The sequence below is a fragment of the Macrosteles quadrilineatus genome, unplaced genomic scaffold (assembly GCF_028750875.1).
Source record: "Macrosteles quadrilineatus isolate MER2022 unplaced genomic scaffold, UCM_ALF_1.0 Scaffold_19__1_contigs__length_3004403, whole genome shotgun sequence".
Taxonomy (NCBI): Eukaryota; Metazoa; Arthropoda; class Insecta; order Hemiptera; family Cicadellidae; genus Macrosteles; species Macrosteles quadrilineatus.
This window is the reverse complement of record NW_026542612.1, coordinates 18617-38169: the sequence shown is the minus strand read 5'-3', so window position 1 is coordinate 38169 and position 19553 is coordinate 18617. Positions and strand designations below refer to the sequence as shown.

Below are 19553 nucleotides of genomic sequence, written 5' to 3'. Positions count from 1 at the left end.
CAAGATAGGTACCATTTAAGGCCAGGTTTCTGTGTTTGGATGTTATTACACACGATAAGAGCACAATAAACTTCTTCTGCAGATAATAATCTGCTGGAGAAATATACCTAAGCCGAATTATAAATGTCACAGTGTGAGTTTGAGCATTTTGTAACTATATGGGTAAGTTACATAGTATTTTCGAGGCTGCTCCAGTGCACTTTAAGAATATATTTTTAGAGATAAATTAAATGGTTTTTGTTGCTGAGTAGCGTTAGTAAACATGCACAACGCATTTCGTAATTCTAATAACATTCAAAGGCTCTCTAAGAGTTCAAATTCTTATTTGTATACTTATCCATGTTATGTTTTCACTAAGTTGAATTAACAACATCGAAGTAACCTCTCTGAAAAGTCTGTAGTAAATTGCAGTTTTACAGCTTAATGACTTTCTAAATCATGCACATATTTCTACATAAATATTGTAAATTGTTTTATCCAGTTGCTGTAAACTACTATTAATTTAGCAAAATATGGACACTGGGGGCAACGTGCCCTTCTGCACTTGTATAATTTTTCCAATGGTTGAAAACATGTATAACAATAATCTCGTGAACCTATATGTATAATAATATGATAAAATATAAGCAAAAGTGGGGGAAAAGGCAGACAACAACCCGTACAGCAGATATAAGATAGTTCAATAAGAAATTATTGTAAGAGTTCGGTGATAAAAGGAATTTCCACTGATTTCGTAATGGAATGTTATATTGCAAAACATGACATGATACAGAAGAAAATAAATTTTAAAATCAGAAAATAGCATTGCAAATACTTCTTTTGGACAATTTAGTAACTCCCAATAAATGTGTGTTGTTTAAAACACAATTGAAAAATCAACAGCTGTTTCATTAACAGGATTATTATCAGCGAGCACATAATAATAATAATAATAGAGAGGACACGGCGTTTAACCAAATGCACTGAAAGTGTGGCCAAATCCGCCATCTTGGTCCGTCATTCAGCCTGAATCCAAGACCCACGAGCACAGTTCGCATTAAAAACCCCGCGACAAATACACGATCATAAACAACATTAATAGTTGACCAAAAATTCTGAAATTTTGCACACTTGTAGATATGATACTGAGGAAAACGATGGTGTTAATATAAAGTTATTAGTTATGATAGTAATTGATTTATTAATATTTGTATTACTTATGTAGTTTAATTTTTCACATTCAGACATGAAAAAGTTGTATTGCGAGGAATTTTTTTATTTTTTGGTCAGAGTAATTTCGTCAGCGGGAAAGTTGTGGATAAATAACCAAATTTAACTATCCGATTCACCAAACATTTTTATCCTGCGTGGTTTTCTAAAAATATCAGGTACAAAAGGGGTCCATTGCCGCTGCTCCGCGCCACGCGCGCTGCCCCGCCGGGCCGTCGTCAATACATTTAGCGTGCAGTGTTTTAATGTTTTATTTATACTGTTGTACTGTAATATTGTATATATTAAGGACATTTTCAAGTACACAAAGAATGACAATAACTTAAGATTTATAAATCTCTTATTTGATTCTAGACTCAAAAGAATTATTATTATTTTCTTCATAAATTATTCAATTATTTTTTTATAAATAATTTACTTCGTAACGTGTAACACTACTTAAATTAAGACCAGTTTTAATTTCTATTATAGTTTACTCTTTTTTTTAACCGTCCAGAGTACATGCTGGTTATTGTTATTTTAATTTATCATTAAAATAGAGTAATTATGTTTGTGTTTATTGGTAATCCGGAGGCTAACATCAACCTAAACGATTCTTAAACCATTACTTTGGAAATAGCCAAGTAAACTCTGATTAAACGAATTTGTGCTTGTCTAATCAGTTAGAAATAATTCATTATAGGAACTTGAGGGTAAAGGTTTTCATTAGATAAATTTTATGTTGGCAATAATACAGTAAAAACAATCGATTTACTACAAGATATTTCCAACAATATAATAATATGACAATGTACTTCCAGAAAAACCCAAGTAATTTTTATACAAAAGTATTTTTAGCAGGCATAGCAGACAACCAGCGCGTTGCAGACGTCGGGACTAGGCTAGCGCCGCCATCTTTGTCCGTTTCGTCGGCTAGTCAGACTGCCACGCTCCTGCGCTCCGAGTAGCGCTTCTATTTTGTTATGTGTTCGCTGATTATTATGCCCAAAATGTAAACAAATTTGTCAAGGTATCTTTAAAAGCTTCTGGGGCAGAGCCCTAAGGGAATTTACTTCGTGTTTCTTTTGACAACTCATCTACAGACCAAGGCCTTTCTTTGGATACCTTTACCAAGTTTCTACGTCCAGCCGTTCTCTCAAATTAGTGGAGACAAAGTTTCCAATTAAATATTTATATTTCCCCATGTTAATCTTATGGGAGAAAATCCAACTTTGATGGAAGATCCTGCCCAAACTAATAAAGATTTCAAAAAACCAAAAACACTTTGAAAAACTACAGATCAGGGCAATTTTTTTGACACTTTAATCATCAAAATCGGTCCAAAAATGTGGGAGGAGTTCTGTTTACAAAAATCGGCTTAGCGTGTAATATATATAGATAGATTAGCTTAGAACAGTTTCATTTCATAATCCATATAATCTTATCTTACTAATATTACAAATCTGAAAGTTTGTGTGTGTGTTGCTCAATCACGCATAAACTACTGGACGGATTTGGCTGAAATTTGGCATGGCATACTTTTATCTCAAAAATCCTTTTGGGCTCCACCCCAGTGGCTATGTAGTTCCCCATGTTAATCTTAAGAGTATTCACATTTAAAGGGAATTAAAGAATTTAGTCAGCTGTTTCAACTTTACAAGATGGTTCTATAATATGCAATAGCATTAAAAAGTTATATGGTTTCCCAACAGGGTGCAGCACTATTATTATTTTGTTTTTGCATATACGACAACAGCTAATTTCAACCAAGCAGCAACAAAAAGCTGTGATACACAATGAGAACTGTCAAAGTAAGATTGTTTACAGTTAGGTTTGAGTTTTTAATTTAATGAATAATTTGTGATATTGTGTGAATGTTTGATAATTTTTTTTTCTAATGTTTAGGTGCAGTGGTAGAACATTATGGCAATGGTAGATGTGTTATTCTATATCAAACCGTATATTTATGAACCAAATTTTATCAAACTGTGGCCTCCCCCCATTGCAAACGCAAAGTATAACTGCAATAAGCATTTTATACTTATATACCAACCCCGTACGAAGGACGGGTGCTCTGCTAGTAGACTATATTTTAGCCTAAAGATCAGCTGTCAATTTGTAATGTATCGTAAAGGAAAACAAAAATATCGATATATCAAGAAAAAATCATCGATAATAATGAATGTTCCCTCAGGAAAGTACTGTTTTTTTATGTACTAAGCCTGATAATTAGACCAATTGAGGCGTCGAGAGGCCAAGGGAGATATGTGACTTTTTAAAAAATGTCATTGTATTTTTTTCATGGTCATAAAAAATAAAATAAAAATAAAAATAAATTCATATATACCCCTTGGCTTCCAACTCTTAGGTGTTTAGTTTGGAGGCCAAGGGATATAAGTGAATTATTTGTTGAAATTCCACCCTTTTTTAACAAAACCCGTTACCATGACAACATTTTTTTAAAAGTCACATATCTCCCTTGGCCTCTCGACGCCTCAATTCGTATACATCAAAGGCAAAAATGTTGTTCGGATTCCACTATAAACTGTAGGTCCCTTAGTTGCCATTAGTTGTTTGGGCTATTAATTAACAGCTGTGTCTATGGAATATGTCGGCCTTAGTTACTAACAAGACTACAAGATCGCGCCACTCATCCTACATACCATAGACAAAAAATTCTTTTTGTCTATGTACATACTCATCTCCATTCATACTTGGCTTAAAATACCTACTTTGTATGGTTGCCATTTCACTAAAAAGTATTAAAGTATTAAAGTAAAGCCATCAACCATTCAATAAAAAAAACACACCTCACTACCACCTCTGTAGCAGCAAACCTAAGTAATAATTTAAATTAATGTTATTTCAATAGGGGACAATTTTAAGGGAATGTTTTAGTGGAAATCTATTTATGTAAATGTAAATTCGCTGAGTCTACAGGTATGTTGCGGCGGGGCCATTTAATTATCCTATGCTTTATTGTGTTTTTCCTCCTTAAAGCTGTTGAGGTCCGCTGCATGTACCCTTGAACAGGTTTAGCTTGACTTAGCATACTTGATACTGTTTCAGAGTGTTCTGCAGCAGGCATCAAACTTCTCTGGAGACATTGATCTGCTCTCCTCTCTTCATGGCCAGTCTTCAGGAGCGGCTCACAAGAAGCAAGGAGTTTCAGCTGAGAGTTCTCAGTCTGGCCAGACGGCAACAGACATCCAGATACAAAGATTCGACAAGGACTTCAGGTGTGTTTAACTGCATGCATATTGGTTCATTGTAAAATACACAATTGAAGTTGGATCAACTCCTAAATAAATATACAGGGCTCTCACATGAATACGGAATGTTTACAGAGCACAAAAGTGAAAAGGAAATATAGATATTTTTGTGGTTTTGCTGTGATAACATGTTCAATACTTTTGTTGTGGGCCTATAGTAATTCTTTTAATCCCCTGGGCAAAGAAAAATCAGTTGGAGTTGAGGACGTTTGGACTATGTGTTTCCCTTTGTAATCTGATTTTCAAGAACAAAAAAGTTCTGATTTAAAAATATTATATTACTTTTTCATCAACTTTATTTGCTCTTATTATCATCTACATTGTAGCATATACAGGGTGTTTCCAAACTGTCTGGACATATTTTCTGGACTTGTTCCTTGGGCTAAGACAAACATAAAATGCCTATATATAGTAAAATGTATATGTTAGTAAGTAAAAAGAGCTTACAAAGTTCCGTTCCAATATCTCAAGCCGTTTAAATATGGCGGACATTTAAAATCTTTAATGCCAAATTTCATGAAATATAAATATTAAGAAAATTTTTCCAATCAAAAATATAGAGGATTTAAGTCCGAATCAAATGAGACTTTGTTTGTTAAAATCGGATGACAAACAACCGAGTTATCAGTTTTTTTGTACATTCGGTTACGCAAATTAATAGGACTACCATAGACTGCTCTGTAAAATAACAAATAAACAATATGGAAGTCCTATTAAATTGCGTAACCGAATGTACAAAAAAACTGATAACTCGGTTGTTTGTCATCCGATTTTAACAAACAATGCCTCATTTGGTTTTAACTTACATTTTCTATATTTTTGATCTGAAGAACAATTTTATTAATACTATTTACGGTTTTCATGAAATTTGGCATTAAAGATTTCAAATGGGCACCATATTAAAACGGCTTGAGATAATGGAACCTAACTTTGTAAGCTTTTTTTACCAACTAAAATACACATTTATACCAAGTTTGAAATTTATATCTCGAAAAATGCTCAAGAAATAAAATAATTCCTAAAAATCACAAACAGACCGACAAACAGAAATCTAGGCATTTTGGACCCATACTTATATGGCATTTTATGTTTGTCTAGCCCAAGGAACAAGTCGACAAAATATATCCAGACAATTTTGAAACACCCTGTATATTTAACTGCAACATATACACCTCTATCAATATGTAGATTGATTTATAACTGTAATAGCTGTTGAAATATATAATATCAAAATTGGATGTTAATCTTTTGGAGCTAATTTCTCAAAGTAAACAATGTACACAACTTTCACTATTTGTGAGTTAAATTCTTAAATAAAAGTGCCATACGACTAATCGTATGGATATTTGATCTCATCAACCAAATGCCTTTCCGACCCTTCATTTCGCTAGCTTTGTCTCGGTCAATAAACTAAAGCTTGTGCTGAAAAGAGACACTTAGCCCCATTTGACGGAAACATACTATTCATTTCACTGCATCAAGATCTCAAGCAGTAATTGGTTCCACATTTTCAGATCAAAAAAACAATTAACTTAGCATACTTTTAAAGAGCTCTTCTTTCTTTGCCTTAGGTCCAAACAGATAATCAAAGAGGCAATAATGGACAATGACTTCTTGAAAAACCTGGACCTGAGTCAAGTACGGGAGCTGGTGGAGTCTATGTATCCCCGAGAGTGTCCCAAGGGAAGTTATCTCATCCGAGAGGGAGAAGTTGGTGAGATATATATCTTCAATACAATTAAAGGGCCATAACCCCATACATACACTATACAAGAAGAGATTTCCTCTATTGACTTTGTAAAGTAGCCTAAAATATATTTATATCAGTATTGCTGAACCTTAAATTTAACAATGGTATAGTATGGTAATACAATCAAAACTCAAAATGGTTGTGCTGTTTTCAAGATATCTGTAGGTCTAAGATGTAGATTACTCATTAAGGCGGGGTACACACATATGCATCTCGCACGTGCAACTAACATTTTGATTCCAGTAGCACTGTGCGGGATGCATGCACGCTGCATGGGCAGGGCATGTGCTAGTAGCAAGGTGAGAGGCTTTGTGGTGCTCAGTTCATTGGAAAATGTGGACGTCGTCGTCGGATGATGAAATGCGGTAGGATGAAGAAAATAATATTGGTTACCCCCTTATTTACGCCAAAAAGTTATCATCAAACAAGTCTTCGAACAGTTAGAGAAGTTCCAGAAATGATGTACTGCATGAATACAGAGAAATTTATAAAATACACGACATTCTAAAAGCACTGTGACATAAAGAATAGTAGATGGCGTGATTCTGTCTGTATTAGGAGCGACTCTCTATTTTATCACGGTATGGAGTAATGGATACATTAGAGTTTTTGCAATAACCATGTGAATTGGACGTGTGTTCTGCTAATGCGAAAACTGAGCATGCAGCGCCAAAACACCGACTGATCGGTTCCTAGTGGCGCTGCTCGCTGCATGCAAACTGCTAGATACCACACTGTGCACTGTGCCAGTCGCATATGGGTCTGGGTGTAAGCTCCATGTGATTAACACAGGTTGGTCTTCAAGCTGCATGCTAGTAGCAAGAAAACTGCTAGTCGCACTGTGTGAGAGGCATATGTGTGTAACCCGCCTAAAACGTTAAGTTGACTCCTACATTTTGGAGCAACAGAAATCTTGAAAATACTATAACACTTTTGAGTTTTCAAATTTAATCTAACAGTAATTTATCTTTACATTTTTTAGTTATATAAAATCAAATAAAATAAACAATTAAATTTTAAATAAAGGTGTGGAGTACAAATAGATGATTATTAAAATTGAATTATTGGTAGGCCTAGTCAATAGACAATTATTAAGCTTATAAAAAAAAAATACTCTGTGTTATTTCACCTGATAATTTCTTTGAAAAATCAATAATAATTAATTGTTGTTTTTGTTTTGAGAATTTTGTTGTTTAATTTTTTTATTTCCAACTAATTTAATAAACAAACCCAAATAGATATAAGCTTAATATTTCAGGACGTAAGTGTAGGGAAAAACATCTTGTAACAAACATTTTTTAACATAGGCTACTAGTACTGAACTCAAAAAGGTGTGTTTCATATTAAGTTCTTTATGTATTCTTATAAATCAAAAACAATAATTTTGAGTCAATTTAGTCTAATGTCACCTACGTTGTTGTGCTTACAACAGAAAAGAGTATCTAATTTAAAATTTCACTAAATAACCCCTGCTCTTAAAGAGTTTTGAACAACATGTATGCAACATAGTAGTTAAGTAACTTTTTGATGATGGGCGTTTTGTTTCAGGGGCACATCTGTATGTGTCGGCTGAAGGGGAGTTTGAGGTAGTGAAGGAAGGGAAGGTGTTGGGCCGCATGGGCCCTGGCAAAGCATTTGGAGAACTGGCTATCCTGTACAACTGTACCAGAACTGCTTCCATCAGAGGTGAGTTGGAGTTTGCCATTTAGTTAAGAGCTAGTTTATGACCCTATTCGTCTTGTAAATAATTTACTAAAGATTGGACTATACATGTTTCTAAACATCGAACAACTTATTTGGTTTTTTGGAAACAACACTGCCTCTATTTATCTGTATTGGAATCTGTCCTGAATTAAGTTGTTCTTTCACATATAAAAATACAATTCAATGTATTTATTTGATTTGACTATGAATAGAACAGGACATTTCATTTCCGTTTTAAAGTCGGAGCCAGGTTTAGAATTGAGCCACCGAGAGAGCACTCATATTTTACAAGAATAATTTCTGTTGAACATGCATTTAACATTTGTTAATGATAGATAGTATGAGTGATTAGTTTTTACTAAATAAAAGAGATGAAAAACAATTGATGGTTTATTAACATGGTTGAGAACAAAACTGATAAAAAGTAAACAAGTAAGTAAATAGATCATAACAATTAATAACATATGATTTTATCCTCAAATGGCAGGCAGTTAAGAGTATGCATAGAGTACTTCTAACAACATTTGATCCCATACATCTAGATGTCTCACACTTCACACTAAGACTAGCTGCGCCCCCAACTAGTCCTAGGTATGTCCTATGATTGTATGTAGAACTACACATTGCTAACAGCTGTTGTATTCACAGTGGTGAGAGACTCCAAGGTGTGGGTGTTGGACAGAAGAGTGTTTCAGAGAATCATGATGAGGACTGGGCTGCAAAGACTGGAAGATAACGTCAACTTTCTACGAAGTGTACCTCTCCTCCACAACCTACCTACTGACGTGTTGGGGAAAATATCAGATGTTCTTGAAGTGGTAAATACCAATTTGATGATAAGTAGCTGAATCCTGATGATATGGAATTGTCAAGAGCCAGACCAAAAGTATGAAAATCGGTCGAAAAATAACAATTCTTTTTATGACATAGGTATCAAATGGTGTATTATGGAACCTCTGAAAACTGGGCACTATTTTCATTTTTGAAATATTTCCGAAACTCTGAAAATTATAATCTATAAGGGTAATACATATATTCAACCCTTCAAGAAAATATGATAACTCCAAACCTTCCTCTAGCTTCTAGCTCAAACGGGCTGTCAAATCTGGTATCCACCTGGAGGGGGATCCAAAGTATTCCCCTTCCTCTATTAAATGTTGACAACCCTGATGTTGGAGAGAATTCTGATAAACACATGCATGAACTTATTTCCTCTGTTGTTACAGGAGTTCTATCCCACTGGACATCACATAGTGAGGCAAGGAGCCAGTGGAGATACATTCTTCATCATCAGCCAAGGCAGTGTCAAGGTTACTCAGAGAGTTGTTGGTAAATACAGTAGTTTCATATGAAGCATAATGTTCTGGTCCTTAATGCTTTTGACTTTGCCCAAATTTTAGTATTACAGCAAATGAGCCATATATTGATAAAGCTAGTCCTCTAGACAACTAGTAATTATTTAAGAATATTTCCATTTCAAAAACAACTAACTCACAATGTACCTTGGACTCTCTGCTTTTAAACAATGAGGTACCAGTACATGTGTTCAACCTTTTCATCCTCACGAAAAACTCAAAAGGCATATCTTCCAGGTACAACCCTTGCAAAGGATTTCCCTCCTTAAATGGTAGCTTTCTGTTGGTACAGTGGTAAATTTTGCGTTATTTATGAAAGAAATGCTGATTATTGTACTTCCAACAAACAAATGGGCTGAATTCATACTAGATAATTAATTGATGATATCAAGTTGAATTTTTCTCAAATACTAAAAAAATATTCATTCTTATAGTGTATATGGTACCAAAGATTATACATGGAATTAGTAATCTTAATTTTTTAGATACTAGTCTCAACTTTCCAACCCACTGGTCATGGTGAAGACTGATAGGTGAAAATACAGGATACATTCTCAAATTTCTTTGTTGTCAGACATATTTTAGGCTTTTAGTTGGTCTTTCATAAAAACTCATACCCACATAGCTAGTTTGTTACTTTCAGTAACATAGGTAGCATTGCATCAGATTTTCTCCCACAAATCTTTGAGTAGAGTAAGTGTTCCATTTTAAAGGGTTATCACAAAAAACATAGGCTAATATAAACTGGATAAAGTATTTAACAACCACTATTGTAACTGGAAACAAATAAAACTATAAGATAAAGCAACACTTGTCCTTGTAGCCACGTGTATCTGTTCCTCATAACTAAAGACTTGATGGGTAGCAAAGAGATATACAGGAGATATGAGAAAGTTGACAAAATGTGTAGTATGGATGTGCTAAAACAATTAATAGTACAGTCAATTACAATTTCAGGTCCTGAAAACCCCTCATACTTTCCAATTAAAATCAGGGGCAAAAGAGGTTCTCTCAGTGCAACTGCTAGGGTTCAATAATGTCATACCACATGGAAATAGCACTCTTTACCATAATTAATCCTCGATCAGCCACTGGGGGAGTAAGACAAAGCCACATAATAGACACTCTCAATTTATTAAAATTTCTTGAGAACATTAAACAGTTTGCACTTAATTTTGTGTTAGGGACTTCTGAAGAACAAGACCTCCGCATTCTACACCGAGGTGACTACTTTGGGGAGCAAGCTCTGTTGAAGGAGGACTGTAGAACTGCTACAGTGATTGCCTTGGCTCCTGGAGTGGAGTGTTTGACCCTGGACAGAGAGTAAGTAAAAACTATATTGATGAATGTAGTTGCTGTGGTGTTCTAGTTAGCACACTTTGGTGCCTGTAATATTTCCATGAAGGTTATGTCCTTTTGGGTTTAGATCGTTCATCCAACTGATTGGAGATCTAAGTGAGCTACATGAGAAGGAATATAGTGATCTCTGCAGAACTGAACGGCCTCCTAGCAGCAACAGTCTTCCCTCTGAGATAGATCAAGGTGAGGATTAACTTTTCTTCAAGTTAATTTGTATTCAAGCAATAAAACATATATTTTTACTCAGCATTCATCTAATAATATAAACATTGTTTTAAATCCAATAAACAACGATCATTGAATTAAAATGACAATATAGTGACAATTTAAGGATATAAAATTATAAAGTAATACAGATTTATATTTTACGAGTACATTTTGGAATCAGAAATAATTATTGTTATAGTGATAAAATTTATTCTTGAAATATTTTCTGATTTTATGTACACTTTAACAGTAGCTTAAAAGTATAATAAATGTGTATAATGTTTATGGGATTGATAGCCTCTATAGTAAAAATACACTTTTATCTCTTGTGTGCAGCAGTCATACTCTCTTTAGTTGTTTAAATTATACTTACATTAGTAAGTAGTAAATAAGTAAGATTTATAGTACAATAAATCTTTAACTATGTACCTTGCAAATATTGCATTTATTTAATGTGACCAGAGAAGTGTTCATGGCATTAAATGTGTTTGTTATTCATGTCAATAATTTGTTTTTACAGAGTTAGAAAATATTCAATTAGAAGACCTAGACATAGTAGCAACACTGGGGGTCGGAGGGTTTGGTAGAGTGGAGCTTGTACAGTGTATTCAAAACAAGAACAAAACATATGCCTTAAAGTGTCTGAAAAAACAGCACATAGTCGAAACACACCAGCAAGAACATGTGTACAGTGAAAAAGAAATAATGATGGCCTGTAGACACCCCCTGATTTGCAGGTACATATTGTAGCACATCCATGCAACTTAGAATAATCATTATTAGATTGTAGCACTTCACCTTACCTTTACCATTTTTATTTTTCGCCCATGTTACCCGTGGATTTGTACGCCTGGGAACACACTAACATGTCTGGTAAGATTTTCCAATGTTGTCATTTTGGAAACTTTAGGCCTACAGTATTGACGTTAAAAAACCTGCACCTTGCAAAATAAACAACTTTTTTCCATGTTTCACTTCCATCATCGTGCAACAACAATTGATTTGTTTTTGCTGTGTAGGGAGTATAGAGGGGGTAGGTGCAGATTACGGATGATGATTTTATTGCTATAGTGTGTCATATGCTCTACCTTACCATGTTGGTTAACCCAAAAACCTCCTAAGGTGAATGTGACATATGGTCAAACTATTTCCCGTGCATTACCTGTGAAAAATGTAAAACTTATATTGTAGGTTAAAAAATTACAAGTATGTCCTAAGCCTAAGGAAGCACTGTAGAACATCCAATATCATACATTGTGATAGTTTAATGTTTGCCCGGCTTTCAATATTAGTCCCTGATTTACACCACAGAGATACAGAGGATACAAGCTTATGGGACAACTGTGTGCTTTTAGTTCTGGTTGTTGGGGCGGAAATGTACTAATATAGAAGAAGGAAGAGCCCAAACAGCAATAACCACATATAGCATAGTTGTACAGCAGTTGTAACGCCCAGGGTCTTCCTACCGCGTGAGCGCTGTAGTATGTGATGGCCAAGGGGGAAAGGAAAGCAGAAGTGGGCGATCAAAAGAATTTCCTCTAGACACCACTTAATTGTAACATTGAATCTATTTTTACTTTGTTAGTTTCTTACTTCTCTGAGGTTACACATATTTTTTTTTTTACTATCCGAGTTAACTATCTACTTTAAATAGTGATTTCTTTCAAATGGATATTGCATTTTCTTTTCCTTACTGTAAAAAAATGTATTCCTCATATTACCGATATGTTTATTTTTATTTTATGACCCTCTAGTTGGAAAAAATTTTTTTGTTCCAACCATGAAGATCAGGGACTTGAAAATACAGTATATTTCTCTGTAAAACAAAAACATAAAGTTTATACATGTGACTATATTTTTCTATCTACACAGTTCCATCTTGTAGCAACAAGTGGTGTGGTGTGGGGCAGGAACGGCGGCATTCCCACTGTATTTTTCCAAATATCCTAAATGTTCTAAGACGATGGTGAGTGTTCCTACATTGGAAAATTTACAAGTAAATCAATGCAAACAACCTCACCTCTTCAGATTAGTATACATCTGGAAAGTGTCCAAGAGTTTCCAGTCCTATAACAAACATTTTACACTATTTAAATACCTCTTGCTCCAGGTTATACAAGACATTCAAAGACAACAAGTACGTGTACATGCTACTGGAGGCGTGTCTAGGAGGAGAGGTGTGGACTATTCTACGAGACAGAGGATGTTTTGACGACTCATCCGCATGCTTCATCGTGGCCTGTGTCATCGAAGCGCTTGACTATCTCCACTCCAGAGGCATCGTCTACCGGGATCTCAAACCAGAAAATCTTCTGCTAGACTCCAGAGGATATGTTAAACTTGTAAGTGAACAATTGACTCCCTGCAGCTATTACAGTAAAAACAATATTAAATAGCTTTACGGTTGAAAAATAGTTTAAGATGATTTTAATCTTTTTGATGCCCATATACTATTGAAAAAAATTCAACAAAAAGTATATAAAGCAATTTGTTCAGTTCAGAATAAAATGCCACCCAGTTGGGGTTTAATCCCAGTACCTACAGCTAAAAAAAAATGTTTTAATTGAACTTCTTAAATGATCTAATGGTTTAAAATTCAACCATGGACAACTACTGCCCAATTTAAATTTTACCAACTTTTCTAAAGTAGGTATTTGAAAAAAATATTACCGTATTTATCAAATAAAATTTTGTCTTGAAAAGTAACAGCATTTTAGTAACAGAACAATATTGTTTTAGATCCAGGACGTAATACAACTCTCTGACTGACTTGTATTACACACCTTTTGGCATTAAAAGGTCTCATAATCCTGCTGGAATGTTTTGTGTCTTCAAAAAGCTCAAATTTTACAGCCTTTCTCCAATTGATTATTTGAAGTTGAAATCCTTAAATTTGCTGTCAACAAACTTAATTTATTTTTAAAGGTAATATCTATAACTTTTCAAAATGTTTAATGAACTATTGTGGAGGCCTCTATATTGGTTAATTTATACAAACGACCTGCCTTTTAATTTAAACTCAAACCCTGTTCAATATGCTGATGCAACAGATGAATTGGAATCAAACAGCCTTAACAATTTACACAGTTTGATAAACCACACTTGGAAGATTTACAAAAATGGTTCACATTCAGGATTAGGTCTTATCTGTTTTAAGACTTCAAATTTAAATTTGTTATGAACCCAGAAATAATACCTTAAAAGGTTGATAGAGGTTGATACAAAACACTCTGTTCAAATGTATTTGTTACCCAAATGTGGGCTGCACTTTAGTTTACGTCCTACACTCATTCGAAAGAACATATCGATCGATATATCGATTATATCATTCGATATATCAAGTTTGGTTAGTTAGGTTAAAACCTAACCTAACTAACCGAATAATCTATATAATGATATTTTTCATTCGAATGTGTGTAGGACCTAAACTAAAGTCAGGCCAAATTTTGAATATGGAGTCTACTGTCGGGTCAAAAAGTATAGATACTCGAGTTTGAGCTTTTATTGCACCGTAACCAGTAGACGTAGAAAAATACAAATTACATCATAATTTTACGAATTTATTTCTGCGTTTATTTGTGTTGGTTTCAAATTTTTTATGCAGTTTCAAAACCGGTCCCAGGCAGGGAGAACTCCCTGCCTGCGGATCGATAGCGGTACAAATTTCACGCACTATTGCGTTTCAGAACAGCTTTGATCATACGTCCATTTTAATTATTAAAGGCCCCTTAGCTAATGTGTAACTTAACTTTTCATTTGTATCTTTTTAAGAGCTTTAATTCAAGCTTTCATCGGAGTTTCTAGCTTGTCCCGTCGCTGAAATACAATGCCTTTGCAAAAACCATGACAGATTTTTTTCTTATTGACGGAAAATTCCAAAACTTATAAATATGCTTTATAATTATATGTTCTAAAAGCCATACAAATTTCATGACGATTAGATCATTAGTTTTCTTGTTATAAAATTTTAAAGTCGCCCGTTGTTGGTAAAGCGCTGAAAAACCTGTACTTTTTTCATTCAACCCGCTGAAAGGCAAAGTTGAAACTGCATAAAAAATTTGAAACCAACACACATAAACGCAGAAATAAATTCGTAAAATCATGATGTAACTTGTATTTTTCTACGTCTATTGGTTACGGTGCAATACAAGCTCAAACTCGAGTATCTATACTTTTTGACCCGACAGTAGTAGTCAAGAGTTCTTGTGCAATTCCATGATTTATAATTTTTAGTAAATATTCAAACACTTTGTAAAAACATCAGTCTTGCCTTTGGTCAAGTAAAGTCAAGTCAAAACATCCATTATTAGATATATAGTGCCACATTACATGAACTTGAATAGAGTCATAAAACTAAATAGAAATCGATTACAGCTAAAATATACATCCTACGGTATCTATTGTTGGTAGGCCTAAGCGCGTGTAGCTCTCAAGCCTTTATATTTTTAGATAAAAAGACTAAAAATATTGCTTTATTTTTTTTTAGAAAACCATGATTTAAGGATTGTGTTTACTGTATTTCACTAATATTTATGAAGTCTGCTTACAAAGCCAAATACAGCTCTCTAACCCTCTAAATGTATTGCAATTGTTTTGTTCTCCCTTAGAAGAAACGTTCATAGATCCTGCGGGGTTTATGTTATAGGTAATTCCAAAAGTTTAACAACTACTACTTTTACATAGGTAGACTTTGGGTTTGCCAAGAGACTTGGTCTTAACAGTGGAAAGACTTGGACATTCTGTGGCACGCCAGAGTATGTAGCGCCAGAGATCATCCTCAACAAGGGACACGACCGGGCTGTTGACTGCTGGGCTCTGGGTATACTGATGCATGAGCTACTCACTGGCGCGTAAGTCTCATAACTGCAAGCAATTGAAGTTTGGTTATATTTATTTGTACATGATTGGAAATAGCAACATTCCAGGGGAGACATCTGAGCACTGAAGTAGCTGAATGGTATAATATGTTTGCCAAGTAATCAGACGACAGACTGATGTTTGAAAGAACAGTTTCTGCATGTCCTGAGAAATGTTTGCAGCTTCTTGATAATTTGGAACTGGAGTGAAGTTGTCCTGTACAATATGTGTTTAATAAATAGTCCTGGTGAAGGAAACAGCTGGTATTGGTTAGTGAAAACAGTCCGTCTGGTTCATTCTACTATAATCTTTTAAAGTTGAACCTCGTGAGTACGAACCTCGGTAAAACAATTAATTACTTGATAAGACCAATTTTTTAAAGATCCCCTTGAAACTTTCATAAAGGTAATTGCTAAAAACACCTCTATACAGTGTAGTAATTAGGTTCAAACCTCCATAAGATGAATTTGTTTGTGACATGGGCTAGGACTGATTAACCTCTATACAACGAATATTCTTAGCACAAAACCTCTACAAGACGAATATGCGACCTTTTTAAGACTAATTTCTCATGATCTTAAAACTCCATAGTGACTAGGTAGTTTTCAAAACAAACAGAAGCTTGTCTCAACATGAAACCCCCACACATCCCTCTTCCTTCCACAGTTATTGTGTGGCGTGTGCCTGTGCAGTGACCAGTAACCTCTATAAATAACAGCACTTTAAAACTCAATAAAACGAACCTTTTCATAAAGAATATCTCGATATTAGGAATTTTTCCCCGCCCATTGAAATACTTCTTATAGGAGGTTTGACTGTATTCTTTATGATGGGTTATTAAGAGTACACCTTATTGCACCCTTATTTGAATAGTGATGATACAACAATACATGTTTGCTCATTCCAGAAAGTTAGGTACCATACTTAAAATAGTACATTTCTAAATTAACTAAAGGTTATGATTATATAAGTATTATATTACTTAAACAATTTGAATTGAAATTTTTGGAAAGAATGTAACAATAATAAGCATTTTGTACAGCAGATTAGTCTTGATTCTTTACAATTATAAACATTTTGCAGACCACCATTCAGTGGGTCGGACCCAATGAAGATCTACAACATGATCTTGAAGGGGATTGACCTGGTGGACTTTCCTCGTCATGTGACCCGAGCTGCTCAGATGCTCATCAAGAAGCTGTGCCGAGACATGCCAGCAGAGAGACTGGGCTGCCAGAAGGGGGGCCTTGCTGACATCAAGAAGAACAAGTCCGTATATTTGGATAGGTCTACTTATGAAATGTCTAGTAGGAATCTATATTTGCCTACAAACCTAAAACGTGTCCATGCTCGTTATTGCTTTGTTATTGTTGCCTCTTGCAAATTACCTCTCCCTTACAAAGGAAACACATGCATTAAAACATTAAAATATTTTTACCAGTTAGTTAATTAGTTTCTAGTTACTTGTTTGGTAGAACGTAGGTGAGGTAAGATGTTTTTGAGATGGGTAGAAATCCTGGAGAATCTTTAAAATCATTATTAACATAACATTTTGATTAACCCCCATTATAGCACAAGGATACCTTTTTTACCACAACATTCACAGTAAGAATTTCTTGCAGGACGTGAATTTCTTGGATGTCTATTAAATCCACAGAAGAAACAACCCTAAAACATGTATACAATATATAGTTCGGCCGCTTAGAAAGCGACCTCCTCCAGCATTAGTTTAGCATTAGCGCGCAGGTCGTTTTCTAAGCGGCCGAACTATAGATTGAATTAGAACTAGTTGCAGGATTTTGAATAAAGACTTAACACAAAAATGGCTTGTTTGTAGATGGTTCCAAGGTTTTGATTGGGACGGTCTAAGACACCAAACATTGTTGCCGCCAATTGTGCCTCAGGTTGGTATATTCATATTGTATTCATCTCTACATTTATCTTATATTATCAAAACAAACCATCGACTTATAGACTATATTATATTGTATTTTGTTGTCTCATGTTCTATACTCATAGGCAAATGGGATTCAGTTTGACTTTGAAGTTACAATTTTTAGTTGTTGGCACTGATTAGTGATTTTGTATGTAAAATAACTATATTATGTTTTGTAATGAATTTGTTGTTTAGTGAAATTTGATGTTATGAAGTGTTATTTTGACTGTAGGAAGTGTTTTAATTTTGTTAAAACTTTTTTTAAAGTAAGGATACTAATACTTTAAACATGAGTTGCACACTGCAAAATGAATTTTTTGACCACTGTCTATTATGAAAAGTGATTCATGAAAAAATATTGATAGATGTAAGGTAACGTGTCAGTTTAAGATGTCCATAACTGGTTAATTGTTGGAGTTGTAATGGGATCCAAGGGATGAGATTTACAGAGTTGTTTATAAAATCCCTTAACAATCAAAAAAGAGAAAGCAATGAAAAATCTTATCAAAAGGTTTGAAGTCGGTATGGCTGTATATTTTACATTTACAGACATTATTTCACGGTTCTTTAATATTTATCCTCTGTTCGTCTAACTCATTATCGTCAATGTGTAAGGATTTTGTTAGTATATAGAGGTAAATCTTCTCTTAAAGAGCTTAAGAGTGGTGATCCAAGATCATGTTTCATGTTAACCATTAACTAGTTTAACTGGTCCTTTAAACTAAACTACACGATGGTTTTAATGACTAGCAAAGTTAGTTTTTGCATTTATTTATCAATGTTTGTACTTGTATCGATTACAATTTTAATGCATTAAGTAAGTACAGTACCATACCGTAACATAACAAAATGACACGAGGGCATGCCTTGTTGCCCTGATACAGTTAATGATACTGTGTGATGTGATATGTTTTGTAGGTGAGAAGTCCAGTAGATACGTCAAATTTCGACCACTACACCAAAGACACACAAGTTCCTTTCGATGAAGACTCCAACTGGGATGCTGACTTCTAATTTTGTAAAAAAGATTTTAATAGTACTCGTACCTTTTACCATCAAAGAATTCTACCGATACGCATAATTTATAATATTATGGAAAGTGTTACCAATTTAATTGCTGTCATTGTTACCACAATACTTGTTAAAAATGATGAACATACTAATTATTTTATAACATAGAGACCTATTTATTATAAAGTACTTGATTTACACAGTATTATAAATATTAATTTTATGTTTGATGTTAAGTAAGTAATATTTGAAAAGGTGCAGTATTTGCATCAGTCAATGAACGGTTAGCAAAGTAAATTTTAACAATGCTATTAAGTTTTAAATTGAGTGTTGAAGCTGAGCAAAGTCATTATTCAAGAGTGATAACTTTTATTTTAAAAGCGGGTTTTTTTTTGTAAAGATACATTTGTAAGACATTGTGATATAAATTGAAGTTTTAAAATGAGGAAAAATATTGGTCTGATATAGATGTTCAAACTTATTTTTAGAGACAATTTTATCCGTAATAAACTATCATGTTCAACTTGTATTGTAAAGCTCTACTTTCATAAACCTTATGATTTTCTTTACAATAAAACAAGAACTAGTCATATAGTCAAATGATAACAATATAGGTCTTAACTAGGGATGGTCAAGTCTCGAAATTTTGGGAAATTTTAAATCTCGTTACACGAGACGAGATTTCTTTTTGGCCGAGATTTTTATCGAGACAAGAATAAAAAAAAAAAAAAAAAAAAAAAAAATTATTAACGCCTGCAGAAAGTCAATGCAATACCCGCAATACAGGAGCGTGTTGTAGTTGCGTTTCCTTTGCAAAGGCGTTCTTATTGAATTAATTCTTCAAATGTAAATATTACTTTAATTATTTTAATAACATTTGAGAAGTTTTGTTAAGTGTTTGTTAGCAGTGTGAG

General features: G+C 34.1%; 1 protein-coding gene across 2 annotated transcripts in view; it reads left to right on the top strand.

Moving 5' to 3' along the window:
• The window catches only part of LOC129005292 (cGMP-dependent protein kinase, isozyme 1-like), a 102874-nt gene extending 83815 nt beyond the window's left edge, over positions 1-19059 (top strand). Inside the window, exons 2-14 of one of the 2 annotated variants that reach the window (XM_054434143.1) lie at positions 4258-4427; positions 6032-6174; positions 7759-7896; positions 8563-8732; positions 9141-9243; positions 10454-10592; positions 10675-10811; positions 11356-11572; positions 12946-13177; positions 15519-15685; positions 16776-16961; positions 17530-17596; positions 18547-19059. In XM_054434143.1, coding sequence (XP_054290118.1) covers positions 6060-6174; positions 7759-7896; positions 8563-8732; positions 9141-9243; positions 10454-10592; positions 10675-10811; positions 11356-11572; positions 12946-13177; positions 15519-15685; positions 16776-16961; positions 17530-17596; positions 18547-18642 — 1767 coding nt within the window. In that variant the 5' untranslated portion in view covers positions 4258-4427; positions 6032-6059 and the 3' untranslated portion in view covers positions 18643-19059. The remainder of the gene's footprint in view (positions 1-4257; positions 4428-6031; positions 6175-7758; positions 7897-8562; positions 8733-9140; positions 9244-10453; positions 10593-10674; positions 10812-11355; positions 11573-12945; positions 13178-15518; positions 15686-16775; positions 16962-17529; positions 17597-18546) is intronic. The other variant, XM_054434144.1, reaches the window with a different exon arrangement.
• Positions 19060-19553: the final 494 nt, after the last annotated feature.